The sequence below is a fragment of the Hipposideros armiger genome, unplaced genomic scaffold (assembly GCF_001890085.2).
Source record: "Hipposideros armiger isolate ML-2016 unplaced genomic scaffold, ASM189008v1 scaffold_28, whole genome shotgun sequence".
NCBI classification, from domain to species: Eukaryota; Metazoa; Chordata; class Mammalia; order Chiroptera; family Hipposideridae; genus Hipposideros; species Hipposideros armiger.
Window position 1 is genome coordinate 1,107,735 of NW_017731378.1, and position 21,169 is coordinate 1,128,903.

At 42.1% G+C, this 21,169-nt stretch overlaps 1 protein-coding gene across 2 annotated transcripts in view; it reads right to left on the reverse strand.

The window, feature by feature from the left end:
• Positions 1 to 21,169, reverse strand: part of HPSE2 (heparanase 2 (inactive)) — a 575,409-nt gene that overhangs the window by 118,127 nt on the left and 436,113 nt on the right. For both annotated transcript variants that reach the window (XM_019636465.1, XM_019636464.1), the window contains 2 exons: positions 15,454 to 15,560; positions 10,779 to 10,893 (listed from right to left, as the gene is read on the reverse strand). In XM_019636465.1, the coding sequence (XP_019492010.1) occupies positions 10,779 to 10,893; positions 15,454 to 15,560 (222 nt within the window). The remainder of the gene's footprint in view (positions 1 to 10,778; positions 10,894 to 15,453; positions 15,561 to 21,169) is intronic.

Genomic DNA, 21,169 nt, shown 5'->3' on the forward strand with positions numbered 1-21,169 from the left:
GCCATAAAGAATAACGTCAAAGAAGCCAAAGAAGAAACCTATTACTATGGAAGTTTGTGGAGTGCGAAATGAGATGGGGAGGACTTGGAAGGTTCTAAAACAATCTATATGTGCCAAATAGTGTTATTATAACTGAAATATGTCCTGTTACCGGTCATTCATAAGTAGTACCTGCCTGTGGGGATGACTGTCTCCCCAGTGTTCCATCTTTCCCAAGACGTTAGAGTTTCATCTAATTCCAAGAAATAATTTTCAGATATTTAGAATAGATAATAATGGTCACATTTATTGTGTGCTTTCTAAGTGTCAGGCACTGTCTCAAGCACTCAGGAGGACCTATAAGATACAGAGTGTCAGTATCCCCATCATAGAAAAGATGGAAGACAAGGGGTCTGCCAAATGGGACAGAGCGCGCGTCCAGACCTGTCTGAGTCCAGAGCCCAGTCTCGCAGCACCTAGCTATCCTGCCTCCCTGTGCAGTGTGCACATGGCACCTGACAATAAAGCCTGCCCTGCCCACTTCCATTACTGGGTGTGCACTGCAGCCCCCAGAATCCCAGTCCCTGAGCATCTTTAGAATGCAGTGAGGACTGACTATGAGCAGGGTATTATGGGGAATATAAAGATAGGAGAGATGGTGTCTTTTTTTTTTGCATTTTTTTTATTACTAGTTTCAGGTGTACAGAACAATGCAATAGTTATCCTTTTCACCCCTTCTCCCATCCACTGCCTTCCCACCCCCGATATCATACTTATCTATTGCAATTCCATTGACTCCATTCTCACACCCTACTCCACATCCCGTGACTATATACACAGAGGAAAAACTGAGGGTTGTTAGTTGGGAGGGGGTGGGGATGAAGGAGAAGGGGAAGGGACAAGACAATACAAATTGGTAACTACAACATGGCCTCAGGGATAGAAAAGACAGTCTGGGGAATATAATCAATAATGTTGTAAATATTTTTTAGGAGGCCAGATGGACTCATGTCTTGTTAGGGAGATCACTTCATAGACGATGGAGAGGCCTGACCACCGCACTGTATTTCTGAAGCTGATGTTGAATAATATTGTATGTCAACTATAATTATACTTCTGTTTTTAAGGAGTTTATACTTAGAGAGGAAATTAGATGTACCTGAAAAATTCTAATAATGGAAGAAAGTGATGATTGCTGGAACAGGGCTACAAGAGCTTTGAGAAAAGAGGGAATACTCCCTGAATGATTTAAAAGTGAAGTAGTCCAGTTAAATTTTATTTTGAGAGGTTTTATAAATGGAAGCTCAGTTAGGAGATCTGTCTGAAGATACTGGTATGGAAATCTTGAAGATGAGATCAGAAAACGTCAGTGCTGAGGGGGACCTCAGACCACCAAGTTCAACCTCCACACTTGAGATGACCCCAGAGCACCTAGTGTTCCAGGATGAGTGAGTTGGTGGGAGAACCTGAAATCAGATCTAGAAGTTCCGGTCTTCCTTCTATCTTAAGGCACTCCTTCCTTCCTTTCTGCTGTCTCAGAATGGTGGTGCCCAGAAGCCAAAGAGTATTCTCAGAAACACGTACACTTTGGGTAACTAATATTACGAATGTCCACTATTGACATCTTGTGCACGAGCCTTCACCAATTCTCCCCTCTTGATCCTCTCCCCCAGCCAGCAGTAATATCCCAGACCGCAGAGGTCTACGAAGCCCATTGTCTGCTGTTCGCCTGGATTCCTTCCTCACTCCCTTCTTTTCACAAATATTTACAGAGTACTTCCTATGCAGGCAACCTTATGTTCGGCTCTGGGGATACTGACTGGACAAGACAGACCTTACCATGTATCATCTATTAGCTATTTCGTCTTTATGTTTTGTCACCCCAAACGAGTTAACATAGAGGTATCTCACAGCACTTGAAACAGTACTTTTCTTTAGTGTATATCATAACACCCTAGCATGAAGACATTAAAAAATTATCATTGACATTTTAAACATATACAAAAATAAAACAGTATGACCAACTCCCAAATGTTTCTCACAAGTATCAGTATTCTGCTGTTCTCATTTCAAAGCCTGCTAGAGCTGACAGAGGGTGCACACGGAGATGGCCAGTCAGTGACAGGGAAACACAGTAGGCATCGGGCTCAGTCAGGGACCCCAGATGTAGGGGCAGGCAGTGGGGCACACCACCATTATTCACACAAAGGCTGAGAGGCAGGAAGCAGTTTGCCATGTGCTGGTGGCATTGGTGGGGTACCAGGCAGCCTGAGTTCAATCGTACAGAGCAGTTTGCTGGCTGCCTCTGTGCCTGGCTGTGAGTAGACCGTGCCCCAGGATGGTCTTGGAGGCTCTGCATCGCCTCCGATGTATGACTGAGCCCCTTCCCCATGACCTTCCAGATGCTACCCCCTCTGACAGAAAGCTCTGTTCTTCCACCCGCTCCTCCAATGGCTGCCCCTTCAGTGAAGTCTTCCTTGGACACACCTTCTAAAGCGGTATTCTCTCCTCATTATTCTTCAACGTAGCAGCCTACTTCCTTCCTAAACAGCATTCTGAATCTTGTAGTCAATTATTTGTTCATTTTCTTGTGAATTTTCAGTCTCCTCTACTATACGGTAACCTCCAGTGAGGGCGGAGATCTTGTCTTCATCTCTCTTTCCTCAGAAACTAGAATGCATGTCTATCTAGGTCTGGCACCTAACAGATACTCAACTATTTTCCAAATGAATTAATGACATTACTAAGTATTTCACTAATATCTTGATGCATCAATTTCCTCTTGATGTACTCAAGAGTTGAGTACAGTAGAGGAAAAGAAAATGGTAATTTCTAATCCAATCAGGGCACGTGGAAACCTCTAACCCAGTGGTTCTCAATTCTGGCTGCATATTAGAACCACTTGGGGAACTTTTAAAAATACCAACACCTGGGATCTTCTACAGACAAACCAAACCAGACTCTCTGGGGATGGTGCCTAAGTATAGGTATTTTTTAAAAGCCCTCAAGGTGACTATAACATGCAGCCAGGTTTGAGAATCACTGCTCTAATGAAGGAAGGTTATAAGGATTTTGACACCAGGATGAGGGCAGTGAATTCCAGGGTAGAAGGCAGGTCTGCTCCAGTCAAGTTCAGAGTGAGGGAAAATGGTGTGTTCTATTTCAATCCTTTTGACGCTTAAAACCAAATCTGAGATAATATAAGCAGAGATCGATTATAGTTGAAAGTTAGTGAATGAAGAACCTAATAACTGATAGATTTTAAAAAATTTATAGAGTAGTGCATTTACATAAGAATTAAAAACAGAATAACTGTTCATTCTATTTCTATTTTAAACTACTTTTACTTAAACAACAAAAATATAAATGAGTTAGAAAAAAACAATGTATAATATTATCTTTGACTCTCATGCTCACTTCTATCAGAGGCCTATTTTGTAAGTTCCTAACCATCGTAACCAGACATCACTGTGCCTTTAGTATCTGCAAATATAATATTTAAAGTGAAATAACTTAAGTTTTGTCAAATTGTGGCACTGACAAAAGATCTTTCCAACCCACCAATGGGCATTCCATTTTTTTCTCTCCCTTTTCTTTTTCTTGCTCTCTCCCTTCCCCTTTTTCTTGTCAGATTATTTGTAGGTAATTTTCCAGTGTTTTAGGTGAACAGATGAGGTGAGGGGAGCATGCACCTCTTCTCATTTCCAGGGCTGGCCTTGCCCGTCTGTCATCGGCCGGTGGCTTTGAGGACGGCATACTATGCTACTGAAGTCAAATGCATTGAGGCTATAATTGCTTCTTCTCCTTAATTTATTTAGGTTGTCACACGATTTGCTGTAGCTGTAATCCCTCAGTACTGCAATCTGGGAACAATATAAATGGTTGATGGCAGAGTGAGATTTTCAATTGCTGCTTCTCAGTGACTCACATAATGCGCTGTCATTAGCAGCCTGATGTGACATATCATGGCTTCCAGGGCTTATTGGGCCATTTATAAATACCAAGTGAAGGTGTGATTGCAGTGTGGTTAAAGCCTTAATTGCCTCCACTGGAAAAGCGTTGGCAGAATCTTCTCTGGAGGAAAATAAAATGTAATTTTTAGTTTGTCTTTATTTGCAGTCAGCGCCTCTTAAGTGCAGGAATCACAGCTTTCCTTTTGGATTCTTCTAATTTTCTAGTAATATAATTTTTATAAAAAACATCTACTTTTCATACATTAGTTATTACTTGAGTTGATTTCCAGATATCTACATAGATATTCAAATGTGTATTATCTCACCACAGTTACATTCAAATTATAACGATAATTATTACTGTGATTTATTGAATTTTACATTTTACAAAGTGACTTTGTGAATAACAGCAGCAGCTAACATTTATTGTGTGCTTACTATGTGGTAAAAGCTACATATGCACGGGCTCAATTAATCCTTACCTCTGAGATAGACACTGTTATTATCTCTGTTTGAAGGGGAAATTGATGCTTACTGAGGTTTCGTAATCTGCTCAGGGACACAGAGCTAATAAGTGGTAAGTGGTAGAGCTGGGTTTGAAACTCAAGCCAGTCTGCTCCCAAAGCCAATGCTACTTGAAGCACTACACTCAGATACTTCTCACGCCCAACCCCGCCCAGCACTAGATAGTCCCATGTCACAAAGCTGGAAATGAAGACTCAAGCAACTGGAACCTTCGGGCGCTGCACTTTAAGCTTGCACCTTCTGAGTTCAGTTGTGGAGCCTTTTCTACTTCCTGAGGCAGCTTTCCTCAGGGTGAGCTGTGACAACTGCTAACGTCTGTTGCTGACATCCCCCACACACCACTCAGAATAAATAAGCAAAGAATGAGGACTATAGTTAAAAATCAGGACTATAGTTAAAAATTTCAAGCATTAGGGGCAAAAGAGCTGCCTGCCTAGTCAGATGGCGCAGGCGCAGGCTCTGACCTGAGAAGCCAGGGTTTGGAGGCAGAGAGGAGGAAAGAAGTGAGTCATGCCCACTGGGCATGCAGCCCGGGTGCTTTGGCCACTAACGTGGAGCCAGCCTGAGTCCCAGTGATTGATCCTGCAGCTGAGGACGCCCTTCTCTCAGCAGCTGCAGGTTCCCACAAAGGAAGGCTGTGCATGGAGAAGGGTTTGTCAGGGCCTCTAATGAGAGAATTGGGTTTCACATCACAGCTACCCCTAAACAGGTACACTCTGCTTCTTTCATCTTCTGATGGCTCCCACGGGAAAGCAAAGAAAGAGAAAGGAAGCCACATCAAAAAACAGGTCACAGGCTACTTTGGCTGAGTTTTGTACCTCCCCTTTGTACCTCCAGCTTTGAAATTCTGTAATTTTCACACACCCTGTGTGGCCACTAGACAGCAATGGGAAAAGCTTGCCTAAGTAATTTTTCATAATCCATCCACCATGAATTTCTGGAAAGTTAACGCCTTTGTACCTTTGCACATGCTACTGCCTCTTTCTGGAAGATTCTCCTCAGACCTCAAACTCTTCTTCCGAAGGCTAATTTGTTCTTCTCCTTCAAGATTTAGCTCAGGCATTGTCTCCTCCAGAAAGCCTTTTTTGATGCCCGATGCCTGCTGACACAGCTGTTCCTCTTCTGTCCTGACAGTGCTTGTGTCACTGTCCCGGCTGTCACCTGTCTCCCACCCACACTGTGAGTTCCTTGAGGGTGAGACAGTGTCTCCAGTGTCCAGCACAGTATCCAGCACATAGTATGAGTATAATAAGTGTTTATGAATCAACACATCGATGAATGATAACTGAATTAGGCTGGGATAATATTTGCTTACCTATTTAAAGCACTTAATCTTTTCAAAAACATTCTATTTCTTTTAAAATTAGCCTTGTGTGTTTTTTTTTCAGATGATAAAAGCCAGAATGCTGATTTTAGCAATTTGACATATGAAACATCCACCAAGAAGAAAATAAAAACTTTCTGTAATACCACCACCCGAAGAAAGCCACTTTTGACATTTAGATGTAGTCCCTTCCGGTAATTTTCTATGTGTATGTGTATACACAAAATCAGAATCTTATTGTCGCATCTGATTTTCTCAAGGGTTGTAACAATATCTTTTAGAGGGAGATAGAGGAGACATCTTTATCACAATTTAAACGAGAAAACCGGAATCCAAAGATATCCATCTAATTAGTGGCAGAGCTAGGACTAGAATCGTGCATCTTGGCACAGTACCAGGTTCCTGCTGTTCCCCATGAGGCCTCCTACTTAGGTAGTATTCTTCATATAAGAAGAAAGTGTGCATCAACTCAGCATCAGTGGGACATGGGCTTGTAGCTGGATGTTCCTCCTCAGGAGGGAGACAGATTTAAGCTGATGCTGGGTCCCTATCATGGCTGTGCGTTCCACACAAGGCACTGTCTAACATTTCAAAGGGAAACAAGAATGGAACGCCTCGGCTCTTATCCCTATGATAGGCTACCCAGCGAAGCTAGGCAGGCTCCATGAAGATTCCGTTTCTTTCCAATGGCCAAATGACATCTAGTGGTGACTTGGCTCAGATCCTGTTGCTATGGGAACACAGCCAGAGGTTTAACCCCACCATAGACTAGTGAGCTGTACTGCAATCTATGACCACTGACTGTATTCAGAACAACGTACACAGCAAGTGTTCAATAAGTGTGCATGGGGCTGAACTGAATGTTTATTATTATGCAGCAGGGGCAGTTCAAAAAAGAATGCTGACAACAAAACTAAATATCCCACCACTGCACCCAGTATAGAGAAGGCAATCCAGTGTGAACTAGCTTTCTACTTTATTCTACATGGAGGACCAAATTGTAATCTCCCAGACACAAACACACACCAGTCTGTTGGCTCTGCAGATGAGGGGACTATATCTTATTTATCTGCACATCCCCAGAACACCTAGCATAGAACCAGACACATTTGAAGTGTCAATGTTTTCTGAATTGAATTATATTTGCTATGCTGGCGTGGGAGTTCGGAAGACGTTGACTAGTAATTCACCATTCCTTTCCCTAAGAGCTCTGTAAATCAAGCTCTTAAAAAAAGCAGCAAGCTAAATTCCAAAGCCCTCTCTTAGGAGAAATGCCCATGGCTGGTGGGATCTGGACTATGTCCACCGAATGTGCAGCTCTCTTCTGCAAAAACATTGCCTGCTCCCCAGGGAGCCCATGGCTGGCTGGCTGGCTGTGGAGACTCACGCGTTCCCTCTTTCCCAATGGTACGGGGGTCAGGGGCAGCGGGCCGGGAGCTGAGTGATGAAGCACTACCGAACCAAATGCTCTCCTTTTCCCAGGAGAAGGACAATCTCTTGGCAGGAGGAGAGGTGGTGCTTTTCTGGAGGAAGAACCATGAAGAACAAAGGATGTAGTTGAAAATGATCTCTTCTGAGGACAGATTTCTGTTTTTAAAGGGCCACCCTCATATTCTCTCCTACCTTTTATTGGAATGGTGCTATTGGAGATGGGCTTGTCTGAGCTGTGGTGGAATCCTACACATGGATCGAAACTGACTGGGTGGGTGGAGGAGTCGTAGGGGATATAGTTTGAGAAACCACTAGGCCAAGATCCCCACTTTTTCTGAATTTATCCTAGAGCATCAACAAAACCAAAAACAAAGCAGTGTTTACAAAGACCTTTCCTGAAATGTGCTGAGCTAGGTTTGAAGGAGCTGGAATAGAAAAAAGTGATATTTCTGGGAGGCAACCAAGACACAACTCAGTAATCCCCTAAGCGCTTAACAAACTCTCTTGAAGACTTAATCACAATATAAAATCCACAAGTTGTTATTGGCAGTGTTTGGTCATCAACTGTACAACTCTCGGAAGTGGCATCCTGTGCCATTCCCAGGTCTGTGTCCGCTGCACATTCTAGGGGCCTGCTGACAAGGTCTGTCAGATGGGTGCCCTGGTCTGGCCTAGTAAATTCTTTCAGGGGAGACTTAGGATACACTCTCCCAGGTGCCAAGTTCTCTACTTATGAGGTGCAGAATTTATTAGCGCAAAGAAAGATAAAAAGAAAGTCTGCTCCCTTTCTAAGTGTTTTTATATACGGTTTCTTTATTAGAGCTTGGTGTTTCCAGAGATACAGCTGTGCAGCTCATTTGTGCTAAGCCAATGGGATTTGTTTTAGATTCCTCTGAACTTCTGTGAGCTCTGCTGCCACTACATGTCAACAGAGGTCTCTTGTGCCATAGTTTCAAAGGGCGTCACCTGCAGCAACTCTCATCTGCAGAGAGCAGAGCCGTGACGAATTGCGTCTTTAACCTACATACACATGGCCATGCAAAGGTACACAGAGAGTTGATACGGAATCCAGGTTTGTCCACTTCTGGAAATCAAGCCTGTCTAGCCACCCAAAGGCCATCTTTTTCTAGCCTAGGTTTTCTTCTCTCCAATTCCTGAAGACGCCTGTTTCTACCTCCAGACCCAGTTCTGAGGCAAACACTGGCCTCAGACCACAGCCCAGACACCCTAGAGAGTAGTGGGAGAAATAGTGCAGCGCAGTGAAAAGAAAATAGGATTTAGAACTGAAAAACTCTGAGAGTTCCAGCTCTTACTACTTGTCTGACCTTGGATAAGTCACTTAATAACATTAGTTTCTCATCAGCAAAATAAGTATAAACAGTCATAGTTATCTCACCAGGCTCTCTTCAGAGCAATTATGAAAAAGTGTAATTATCTTGTTTATATGTTTATTTTTCATTTCTCAGTATGCCTCACTAGATTATAAGCTCCAGGGGTTCCTTGTCTTTTTGGTTCATCACTGTGGCCCACTGCCAGGAACAGTGATCAGCAATAGATCAAGAAGACTGAATGAGATTTGAATGCTTGGAGGGCAGACTAAAGGCAAGAAAGAAAGAAAACCGAAGGGGAGACGGAAGGGAGGATAGCGCATTCAGAGCATTACTGATGTACCACATATGAAAGCAGTCTGTAAATTAATTATTATCCACATTATTAAAGAAATTGTGACTCACATTTGATGCATTCATTATACCAGGGTGATCTTTTTAAAATGTTCTTTCCCTGCATAAAACCTTCCAATGGCTTTTCAGACTACTTACAATAAAAGGCAAACTCCTTTTAGCTTACAAAGCCCTGTGTGATCTTACCCCTGCTGGCCTCATGTCCAAGCAGTCTCCCCTTCCCCGCCAGGCCTTGTGTTCTTGTTTCCTCAGACATGCCAAGTATGTTCCTGCTGAGAAGCCTTTGTGCTAGCCCCTTCCCCTTCATGAAAGCTCTTCTGCAAAATCCATATGGCTCCCCGCTGCTTTTTTGTCATCCGGCTCTTTGCTTAAATGCCACCTTCTAGGAGAAGCCTTCATTGTAAACACTCTCAGAAGGAGCCCTCAACGACCCACTGTTACAGTACTCTATTATTTATATATTCATTTATCTATTAATATTACTAGTCCCCTCCCCACTGCCTGATGATCAATAATTATTTACTTTCATGTGACATTACATTTGTTTAATGCTTACAGCTCATAGAATATTTTTCTAATTATCGTTTTGTTTTATCTCCACAATTACAAGCTCAAAACAAACCAAAAACCCTATGGTTAGGAACTGAAATTTCCTTTTCTACCCCTTTGTATCCCAGCCCTGCACACACTTTGAGAGAGGCATACTGGCTCTGCGAATAAAAGCAACTGTGCCCGTCAGTTATCGTATTGTGATTGAATTGGAGTGATGTGCAATCAGTGATACAATAATTACTCAGAACTCTGACTAGAGAAATCCTTTTGAGACATGGGACTTGTCTGTCGGGAGCCAAGCTGTTTTCTGTTCTAGGTTTGGAGGCCTCCTGGCTTGGAAATAGGCAAAGGGAAGAAAATCGCAGGAAGACTCACTGGTTCCATTGAGTTTGTTGACTGTGGACCCCAGGGTAGCAGTAATTCTGTAGGAGGAGCACTGGACCAGGGCATAGAGATAGGGTCTAGGGCTGGTTCACCTGCCCCCTTCCCCTGACCCTGGGCTAGCAGTCCCTCTGTTACTTGAGGTAGAACTCATTCACCTCAAAGGGGATGGCCATTCTATGGGCTAATGAGAGGAGTCTGGCTTTTCATCATGACTGAGACATGTATAAAAAGGATGACCCATGTAGTAGTTCTGCTAAATTCACCTTTTCTGGACTAAGCAGGGTTTCTTTGATTGGTCAGTCAAGTCATGAGACATGCCCAGATCTCTACTTGTGCCATCCTTCTTTAGTTTTCCCTCTCCTTTGCTTTCCTAGAAATGCTGGTTGCTCTGGGCAAATCCCCACGTTGTCACATGGGGATCAATATCTAACTGGAAGTGCACTTTATGCAGCCACTCTCCAAGAAATGGGTTCCTACTGTATCTCATCTTGGCCAACACGCTCCCATCTGCTTTCAACATGTTGCATCTGACGTTAACTAATGTCTCCTATTAGCATGAAAAGAAAACAATCTGGAAAAATTCACTCCCAAGCAGAGTTCAAACAGGCCACAAGTAGATGTGGAATCTCAACTGCATGAAGTTTCTTACAATTATCGTAGTAAATAAATATATGTTATATACACAAGTATATATATATATATATATATATATATATATATATATGTGTGTATATGCATACGTGCATGTGTATGTGTGTGTGTGTGTGGGGGGGTGCGGTGGGAGGTGAAGCCAAAGGTCTGTGAAATGGGTCAAGAATGCTTCTGTCCAATTCATGAAATTAATTGGTAACAGAAGGAGGAGAAAAATTCTTCCAGTGTGGAACAAGGCACAATCAAAAGAACCGAATGACATGGAAAAAGAGCTGAGATTCTTTCTCTCATACTTACTGGTAACGGGTTAAAATTCTGGTCCACGAGGTGGTTGAACCCATGGTCAAAAAACGAGTGCCGTATCACGACATCAATGCCCTGATTGGCCAGCATTCCTAAAGTGTTCAACCATCTAAAAAGCAGGGGGGAAAAGCTCCATCAATATATTTTTAAATGGTATATAACAAGTTCTGTAGAGATTGGCTAACATGCACAAACACACACCCCACCCCCTCCACCACCACCAAATCTACCTTGTACTTTCTTCTTCTTCTTCTTCTTATTTTTTTTTTTACTATTTGGTCCCTTCCTTATTTTATTTTATTTTACTTTACTTTACTTTATTTTATTTTATTTATTTTTTAAATTAGTTTTAGGAGTACAACACAGGGCAACAGTTATACTTTTTACCCCTCAAAGTGACAACCCCCTGCCCCAATCCTCCACCCTACCTTGTACTTTAAAGGAGAAGATTATTTTAAGCCTTGAATACACAGCTGGAAGAGATTTTAGAGATTATCAAATCCAACCTCTTCACTTTATAGGAAAAGAAACAGAGGTCCAGGGGAGTAAAATGAATTGCCCTTGGTCATAAAACAGCTTGTTGCTACTGCTTTATCTCTTATTCCTGTAATATTCACAAATAAAATGAACACCCTAGCCACTTGTAAGCCTCATTATTACCTCCCCAGCTCCCGGACACAGGACTCATAATCACAGGAGTGCACACACTATAGTTTTCATCACTTAAACTCTCCTGCTTACACCCTATCACTGCACGTGTACCTCTCATGTGACTCTAACCCACATACCCCTGTGGCCTGTGCCAGAGAGGTCCAGTCATTTGCATTCCTCATATATCACTGTCAGCAATCAATGTGATAATGATTTTCCTTGGCATTATAGCTATCTATACAGGGACTCAAATATGCTGCCGCTGCGTACACGTCACAGTGGAGGATCTACATTGCTTAAACACTTATCCCATAACCCACTGGGCCCAAGACCCAGTTTCCAGGGCATGTTATCCTTCAGAAATGCTGCCCTCTTGGTTCTTCCAACACTGCCTTCATTATCTACACATTCAATTCGTTTATTCATAAATTCATTTACTTTTCTCTCTCTCTTTGTATCCCTACTCCTGAAATATAGGGAAACTTCTAATTGTGGTAATATATGTATAAGAATTGTGACTGAGAGCTTCTGTCTTCTCAGGATATAAGGCATTTCACAATCTCTCCAGAGCATAGGTGTCTAACTTCATCTCTCACTTCTCCTTTCCTCTTCTCTCATCCTGAACGCCACTCCCCAGGCTCTAAGCCACATGAAACTACCCTTGGCTGCCTTAATACGCCATGCTTTCACATACTCACCTGAGTCTTTATACATGTTTTAACTGCCGCCTAGAAGTCCCTTCCTGTCTCCCTCTAACTCACCTCATTTGGCAAATTTCCTTCCATCTGCTAATCACCGAGTAAGTGTCACCTCCTTCTAACCCCTGCTGCCCCAGCCAACAGTAGCACCCTCTTTGTCTCCACTTCCTGGACTCTCATTCACCCCTTCTGCAGGCCCACTGAATGCTAATCACTTGCTTACTTCCCCAGCGTCACTTAGTTGGTTATGAGCTCATCAAGAACAGACAGATGCTGCAGCTTTGTACCCAAAACACCCATCACAGCTCCTAGCACACTATCGGTGTTTAATACTCTCTGTTATGTTGAAATTGATATGGATCAAATTAGACTCTAGGAACTTTAAGAATCATCATTCAGCATACTACGGACATATTATGCATAGTTATGATTTCCCAAATCTGAAACCATCTGGAGCTCCAAACCAGTGACTTGTAGAATTAAGGTTTTTTCCTTACTGGAGTAAAGAGCAAGTGAATTTTTATATTATGAATGACTAACATTAATATTTTCAAATCTTCTCCACATTGACAATTGTGTTTTCGTCTCATAAAAGCTAACAAATATTTACTGATAGAGTTACAAATCCAAAATAAAACAAAACAAAGCAAAAAAACAAAAGTTTTAGATGAAAAAGAAAATCTGACAATAATTTAACCTTTTTTGTAGTTGTTGTTCAGATTAGTACATTGTGACCCAGGGAACTGAAATTATTTTTGGAAGATCACATGCCTAAGCTACTTGCCTTTATTCTTTTTATTAATTTAGCAACTCTGTGAAATTGGGATAAGAAGTTTAGCTTTTCCTTTAGCCACTGAGACACAGTAGTAAATGTCCTGTGGTAGAACTATGACATGAATTCTGGGCTGATGCCTCAGAGAGGGGGAAATAAGTGATGTTCCAAGCCTCCCTTTCGGGTCAGGTAGAGAAAGGTGGTAAGATGGCTGGAATATTCCACCAAAGATGCTACCATTACTGTTATTTTTTATCCCACAAAAGTTTATTGACTATCTACTATGTGCCAGACACCACTAGAAGCTGGAGACACAGTGCTTTGCCAAGGATGTTTGTAGTGCATCAGAGTATCTCTAAGCCTGGATTGGGAAAACTACCCTTGAATAACAGACAGCAGAGAATTCTGACTCATGCCTACATGGGCATGTGTACTCGTAAGCTCATAGTTAGGCCATATATTGAAAAAAGGCTAAAAAATGCCTTCTTTCCAACTTCTTGCTAACTTTCTAGAGCTTCCTATAATGCTTTACTTTTTTTTCCCCAGAAAGCAATTTATGCCCCTTGGAGAACTGGACTCAAAGGGCATAATGCTGGGTAACTGCCAGTGGAGGGAGAGCAAATGGGTGATAAAGAGGTAGGGGAGCAGAATGAGCTAGTTTTCATATGATCCGTGCCAACCAAGCAATGGGTACTAAGCTACAACTCAAATCTACACAACTGTGTTTATCTGTGGTCTGCTGTGACTTCAGAGATCTATGGATATTTGGCTGATGCCCGTGAGAAGACAGGTCTCTCTCCAGCTCCCTCCATGAAGGTCGGTAATATTTCTCATTTCACACCATTCCCTAAAGAGAAGAATGCTCAGGAAAACACTCAGTACAACTGGGCTGCTTACTGAGCCCTGCAGCAGAGTTCTTTTGCAACGGCTGAGCAAATCCATTTCACTGCTGATTCCAAGAGGCCGCCTATTGTACTGACTGCCAACCTCACTTCTCGCCCTTGTCCCAGGGCTCACAGTGAAACCCAGCGGGGAGTTTGGTTTTGAAAGAAGACTCTCAGCAGCACTGTATCAAATGCTGATTCACTCCATTTCATCGGAACCATGCTCATTGAACAACTGCTCTGTGCTGCTCAATGTTACAGGCTGAGCACACACAGATGGAAGACCCAAGGTATCACCGTGTATTACACTGACTCATTCTCTTCATCTGCATTTGCAGGATTCCATCTGTAAAGGCAATCTACTTGACGGGCCTGCTTTGTCTTCCACAAATGTATTAAAGAAGCTTCTTAAGAGGACCTTGCTCAGCCAAAGAAGCCAGGACCACAGGATTAGACCAGATCAGGTTGGTCTGTGGTCCTGAGGGGTTTGTCCCTGCTACGTAATACTGGCAGGCCAGCCAGGGGCCCTTATGCCTCTGGCTTAAGTTGTTCTCCAGACAACTGCAGTAGCTTCACATTCATTTTCCCATCCCTTGCCTCTCCAAACTCTTGAGCATACTATTGCCAAAGCCGTTTTAAACCACCCGTCAGATGGTGCCTCTTTCTTCCCAAATCCTCATTGGCTTGCCACTAAGCATAACAAGACCTCACTTCCTCTGCCTGGTTTTCAAGGCCTTGCATGATTTGCTGGTAGCCCCCCTCGATAGTCTCAGCCCTCACCACATCTCTGCAGACGCCGAGGCTTTCGTCACACGAATCATTTCCCTGCCCCTGTTCCTTTGCCCACCATGTTCCTTCAGCTGAGAATGCTCCCCTCTCCCATCACCACCATTTTTTACCTACAGAAATTAGAGTCATCTACGTCCCTTTCAAATTCCAATTTTCCCATGAAGCCCTTCTTGATCCTCCTAAAGAAAGTCTTGGTGCCTTCACACCTCCCTTTTGTAGACAGACCATGTGAAGCAGAAAGACAGGTGTTCTGAGGTAGATGCAAAAAGGCTGGACTCTGCCGCACACTGCCTGGGTTTGAGCCCTATCTCTGCCACTAACTAATAATAGCATCAATCTCACTGGGTTGTCATAAAGTAATAGTGTCTATTTCCCTGGTTGTTAAATTACTAACTGTATATAAAGCACTTTAGACAGTACTTGGCACACAGTAAGCACTACTGAGTTAAAATTATTATTGTTACGGCACTTATCTCCTGTGGCTTTAGCTCTTGTCTCCCTTCCTCCAATTAGAAGTTTCCAAAGGGCAAAAACCCTGTGATTACGCTTACCTATCTTCCAGGACTCTGATGAAAATTAGATGAGAAATGTATGTTGTCAGCACTGTGTCTTGCAGTAGAGACATTAAATAAATTTCCTATTACTTTTATGACTGCTGCTACTATCATCTTGCTCTAATGCCTGTGCTTGACATTTTAGTATCCAGAGAAGTCCCTAATCTCTGTTTGTTGAAACACATTCACAAAAAAATAGATAAAGAATATTCAATGGGAAAGGGCCCCCCCCACACACAATGGGCAGAATACTGAGCATTGTCGGAGTTTCACTGTCCTTTCCTCAAAGCCCGAGGGAGTGCAATTGCAAGTGTTACTCACAAGAATCCTGCAGCATATGAATCGGATAGATTGTTTGTGCCTCCAGCTGAGGTGGTCACCACACCTTCAAGCCAAATCTTCTTTCCTGGGGTGTATGTATTAACCACCTGTTCACACAACAAAAGCAGAAGGGGAATATCAGATTTTTAAAAGCTGTTCCTAAATGAGAAGGAACATATATCCCCTTAAGGAAGTTCTTCCATCCTTTTCTCCCAGATGGTAATGACCTGTGCTTTTTTCCTGTGGAACCACACCATAGAGTCACCTGGCACGCGCACACACAAGCATTGATATTGACACATGTCCACTCAAAGAAATGATCATTTTTTCCTAAGTAAACCCAATGTGACAGAACAAGTGCATATTCTAGGACTGACAGCTACACCCTTCACAGGAAAATATAAACCTATGATGTTTCCATATTAACAAGTATTGGAAAGCAAATTTTCTTAATACTCTGTTACAACACATCTATGGATGAGTGCACTGTCCATGCCTAAGAAGTCATGAATCATGAGATCAGGCAGAGATCAATGTTTGGGAGAGGTATTTTATAATTACCAGGGCATGTATACATATTACAACCACATTGTGAAATATCTGCAGTAAGTGTAAAAAGAAAAATCACTGACCCACAGGTGGAAGATCTGATACAGGGAGCAGTTTTCCAAGCAGAGGCAAAGCCTCTTGTCAAAAGGTGGCTCTCTGAAGTTTTGAAATGACCCAGGTCTGATCCACAAGTTGGACATTGGCCAAACTATCCACATCAGAGCTCAGATCCTTTGGAGAACAATCTGGCAGTACTTAGGAAAAATGTACACTGCATAGCCTCTGAAAGCTTGTCTATAGGTAGTTCATTTGGGAAGGAATAACAGACAGCAAGAATGAGGAACTGGGGGACTGAAATAGGGAAGAACAGACAAGGAAGCATTTTCAAGTTGTCAACCACAGCTGGCAACTTGTACTCAATCCCACAGGGATCTTGGCAGGAGCCTTATGAACTATGTCTCAGAACTGTCCCCCCGATGACACAAAGGAAAGTATTTATCTCTTGGCTCCTATTAACCCCTCCCCCATCACCCCATTTCATTGTGCAGACATGAGTACTGAGCAGGTTCCCTGTGTTCCACATCTTTGCCTTAGAGGAGTCCCAGAGCAGGAAATGAGAGGACAGGCCCTACTGCACTATACCAGCACCAAGCTGGTTTCATCCTGTGTGCCTGCCAAGCTCTGGTCTCTGCAGAGATGGATAGAGCAGGAAGTGGGGCTGAGAGGATGCTAGTTATGCACAAGAGGCACTGGATAAAAACAACAGTGTATTTAGGTCCTATGTCTCCTGGACATATAAACCAAAGCCATTTTCCCTCAGGTCTCTAAAGAGACAAGTATGAGGATGTTCATTCAGTATGTAACTGGTTCTGGCAGGTGTCCATTGCTAGAGGAATGGAAAAGTAAATTGTGGTGGATACATACCATAAAATATTATGCAGCCGCTACACCAATACATTCTGTGTAAAGCCAGGAACATGCAAAGGTTTTAAAGGTTTAGTGGTGAGTTAAAAATACATAGCAACAGGGATTTCCAGTCACGATGATGGAGTAGGTAAATGCTGTGCTTGCCTCATCTCATGACCACATCAAAATTACAACCAAATTACAGATTGACCAACATCAAAAATCGCCTGAAGGCTAGATGAACACAAGTCCTGTAACTAAGGATATACAGAAGAAGCTACCTAGAGGCTGGTAGGAGGGGTAGAGACACAAAATGGGCTGGTCCCACAAACACATGTGGTGGTTAAAAATTGGGAGGGATACCTCTGCTGTGGAGGTCCCCCCTGAAAAGTGAAGGGGCCCAGCCCCACACCAGGCTCCCCAGTCCAGGGTTCCAGTGCCGTGAAGAGAAGTCCCCACGACTTCTGGCTGTGGAAACCAGCAGGGATGGTGGCTGAATGAGGTGGAGGGCTGCGGGAGAGTCCCAGGCACTCCTCTTAAAGGGCCCGTGCAGGGACTCACTCACTGACGAACTCGTTCTGAGATCCAGAGCTGGGGTAGCAGTTTGAAAGGCTCCAGGGACATACAGGGATGAACAGAATTGTCTGACTTCAGGGTGAGGGCTAGAGGGGCAGTTTTCTCCCAGACAGAAGTGCTGGCAGAAGCCACTGTTCCACTGTTGAGCCCTCTCCCCACCCAGACTGCAATAGTAGGAAGGCTCCAGATCTGAATCTCCATCAACCTAGCTAACACCATTTGCCCCACCTTGGTGATTCCCTGAGACCCAACTGCACCCAAATTCTGGGCCCACCCCAGCCACTTCAAGGGGTTTTTCCATGCACACAACCTTCCTTGGCTCAGGCTGAAGACTTTCTTAAAATCTCTTAAAGGTTCATATCCCTCCTCCCCCCCCCCCAAAAAAAAAGCAGCATCTGGCCTTGGTGTGCCTCATATCTCTTGCTGTGCAGTCCCAAGCTCAGCACTGGTGGCAGCTGGCCCTGGCTTGAAGTTTAGCCTCTCCAAAGTAAAGGGGTAGAAACAGATATTTCATGAAAATGGAAATGAAAAAAAAAAAAAGCTGAGGTAGCAATACTTATGCAAGACAAAACAGACTTTAAACAAAGGCTATAACAAGAGACAAAGAAGGACCCAGTAATCCCACTTCTGGGTATTTATCCAAAGAAACACAAACCACTACTTTTAAGGCAAACATGTGTATCCATATGTTCATTGCAGCATTATTTACAATAGCCAAGATATGGAGGCAACCTGAGTGTCCATCATGAATGCATGGATAAAGAAGAGTGATATATATATGGAGAGAGGGGGGAGGGAGGAGAGAGAGAGAGAGAGAGAGAGAGAGAGAGAGAGAGAGAGAGAGAGAGAGAAAGGTATTGTGCAGAGAAAGACAAATATCATATGATTTTACTTATATGTGAAATCTAAAGAACAAAATAAATGAACAAACAAAACAGAAACAAACTCATAGATATAGAAAACATTTCGATGGTTGTCAGATGGGAGGAGGGCTGAGGGGTGTGGGTGAAGAGAGGGAAGGGATTAAAAGGTACAAATTGGTAGTTACAAAATAGTCATGGGGATGTAAAGAATAGCATAAGGAATATAGCCAATAATATTGTAATAACTCTGTATGGTGTCCAAAAGGTCATGTATTTATCTGGGTGATCATTTCTTAAGTTACAAACTTGTAAATGTCTAATCACTACATTGTACACCTGAAACTAATATTGTATATCAACTGTAACTGAAATGTAACAAATTACTTAAAAATAGCAACAGAATGAGATTTATGACACAATATTATTTATGTAATAACTCAGTCACACTCAAAACACTAAATGCTATATAAAACTACATGTCTCTTGAAGACATATATCAAACATAAGGAAAGCATGTATTTGAGGGAGATGAATGCAAGTAGGGATTAGAGATGAAAGTGAAAATTAAAACAAAATAAGCGAAAAAACATATGTGAAATGTAGCATATATGCCAGAACCTTCCATTTCCCAAACCCATGGGCAGACATCAGCAAACAATCAGATTCCTCTTTTTATCTCTTCCTAGGCAGAGCTCCCTGCCCTTTCCCCCATTTCTTTGAGAATTTGTATTATTTGAGACCTATTTTAAAATCAGAGTTGGCAAAGTACTTGACTCTTTCAAGAATAAAGTTGTAAAAATATTTCAAACATTTCAGACAGAAGTAAGATAGTGATAAAAAACGGAAGAAAGACCCTGAGAATTAGTAGTGGAGGTTAAACTTGAATGTTGTTAAAAATTAAATAAAAATTCCTCCTTGGACCCAGAAAAAGAAACATCATTGAGGACACCACAAGGTAGTCCTCTCCCCATTTTCAACATTGCTCACAGTGCCCAACTAAGGGGAAGCTGGAAATAGTTTAAATAAGAATTCCAGAAAAACACCTTAAATTATCAGAAGACAGAGCCATATGGTGAAATTAAAGGACTACATCAATGATTACTCTTAACATATAATGTCAGAAAAATAACTGTGCACTTGATAAACTTCATAATCCCTTTATGACTAACTAGAACTGAGTGATCTTTTGGTGCTTTTTCTTTTTGCCTTTGGCTTCTGGGATATTCAGAATTTAATTTTTGCTCAAAGATATTGAAATGAGGCAGTTAGAGACAGGGGCTTCATTAAAGAAAACAAAATAAAAAAGGAAATACTACAACATGATAAATCTTGAAATCATTAAGCTAAGTGAAAGAAGCCAGACACAAAAGGCCACATATTATATGATTCGTTATGTGAAATACCCAGAATACACAAGTCCATAGAGACAGAAAGCAGATTAATGGTTTCCTAGGGTAGGAGAAGGATAGAGAAGAGGCGCGGGATGGAGAGTGACTGTAAATAGGTATGGGGTTTCTTTTAGGGATGATATACATGTTCTAAAATTAAATAGTGACGATGGTTTCACATTCTATAAATATACTAAAAGCCACTGAATTGCACACTTTCAAAGGGTGAACCTTATGGTATGTGAATTATATCTCAGTAAAGTGGGGAGTGTGTGTGTGTGTGTGTGTGTGTGTGTGTGTACATTAGCAAAAGGAGAGGTAGAGCCTAAGTAGGCCAATAACTAATATGAAAAAAGGAATGCGTCCTGGAAATTTTGGACACTACCTGTGAAAGTTTTGGTTTGTCATTATCTTGGATCTCAATTTCTTCATCAACATGTGAAGCTATGGAGTAGATGAAATTTAAGTCTCTTCCAAATATAAAATGTTAAAATCTATTAGCATTTTTTAATATTAACGCAGGTCCCGTTGGCTCCTGTCCTCCAAAGGTCAAGAGTATCTTTGATTATATAAGTTAAAATTTCATAAACAACAAATATGGGAGACAGAAAAACAGTCAAATACAGGTTAGAGCTGGTTACCTCAGAAGCAACGATCTGGGTGGGTGGCGAACAGTGAGCGTGGCAGAAAAAGCCACAGGAATGAAATTACCTGAGGAGAACATATAAAAATGGGACTAGAAAAGGGCTAATGGTTTCTATCCAAAAACATTAAGGCATTATCAAATGCATTTATTCATTCACTCAACAAATATTTATTGCGCACCTGCTATATACCAAGCAGAGTTCTAGGGGCAGGAATACAGCAGTGAATGAAACAGAGCAAGGCTCTGCTCTCACTGGCTTACGTTTTAGTCAAGGGGAGGAGACTAAAAATAAACAAGTAGACAAGCAAAAGAAACTTAGAAATAATGAGAACAAGGAAGAAAAGAAAACAGTCTGATAGAAAGTGACTGAGCAGGAAGGGAGGGTTGATACTTTAGATGGTGGTCAGGGAAGGTCCCTCTGAAAGGTGGTATCTGAGTCGAGACCTGAGGGAAGAGAGCGCCAGCCCCTTGATGGATCTGCAGGAGCAGCACGGAAACAGGACCTGAGGTGGAAACAGGACTGGTGTTTGTAGAACCAAAAGAAACTATCCGGAGTGTAGTGAATAAGGGAATGAAAGATTTAAAAAAATGGCCAGAAAAGAAAGAACGAGTATTTCTTATTCTGAGTGTGATGGAAAGCTATTGGAGGGATTTAAGCAAGAGAGTGATATGATTCGATTTATGTAAAGAGAACTGTAGCTGTGATGAAATCATAGCTGCTATGAAATCATATATATGTACATATATATATATATACACATATATAGTCATGAAAACTGAAAAGTGAC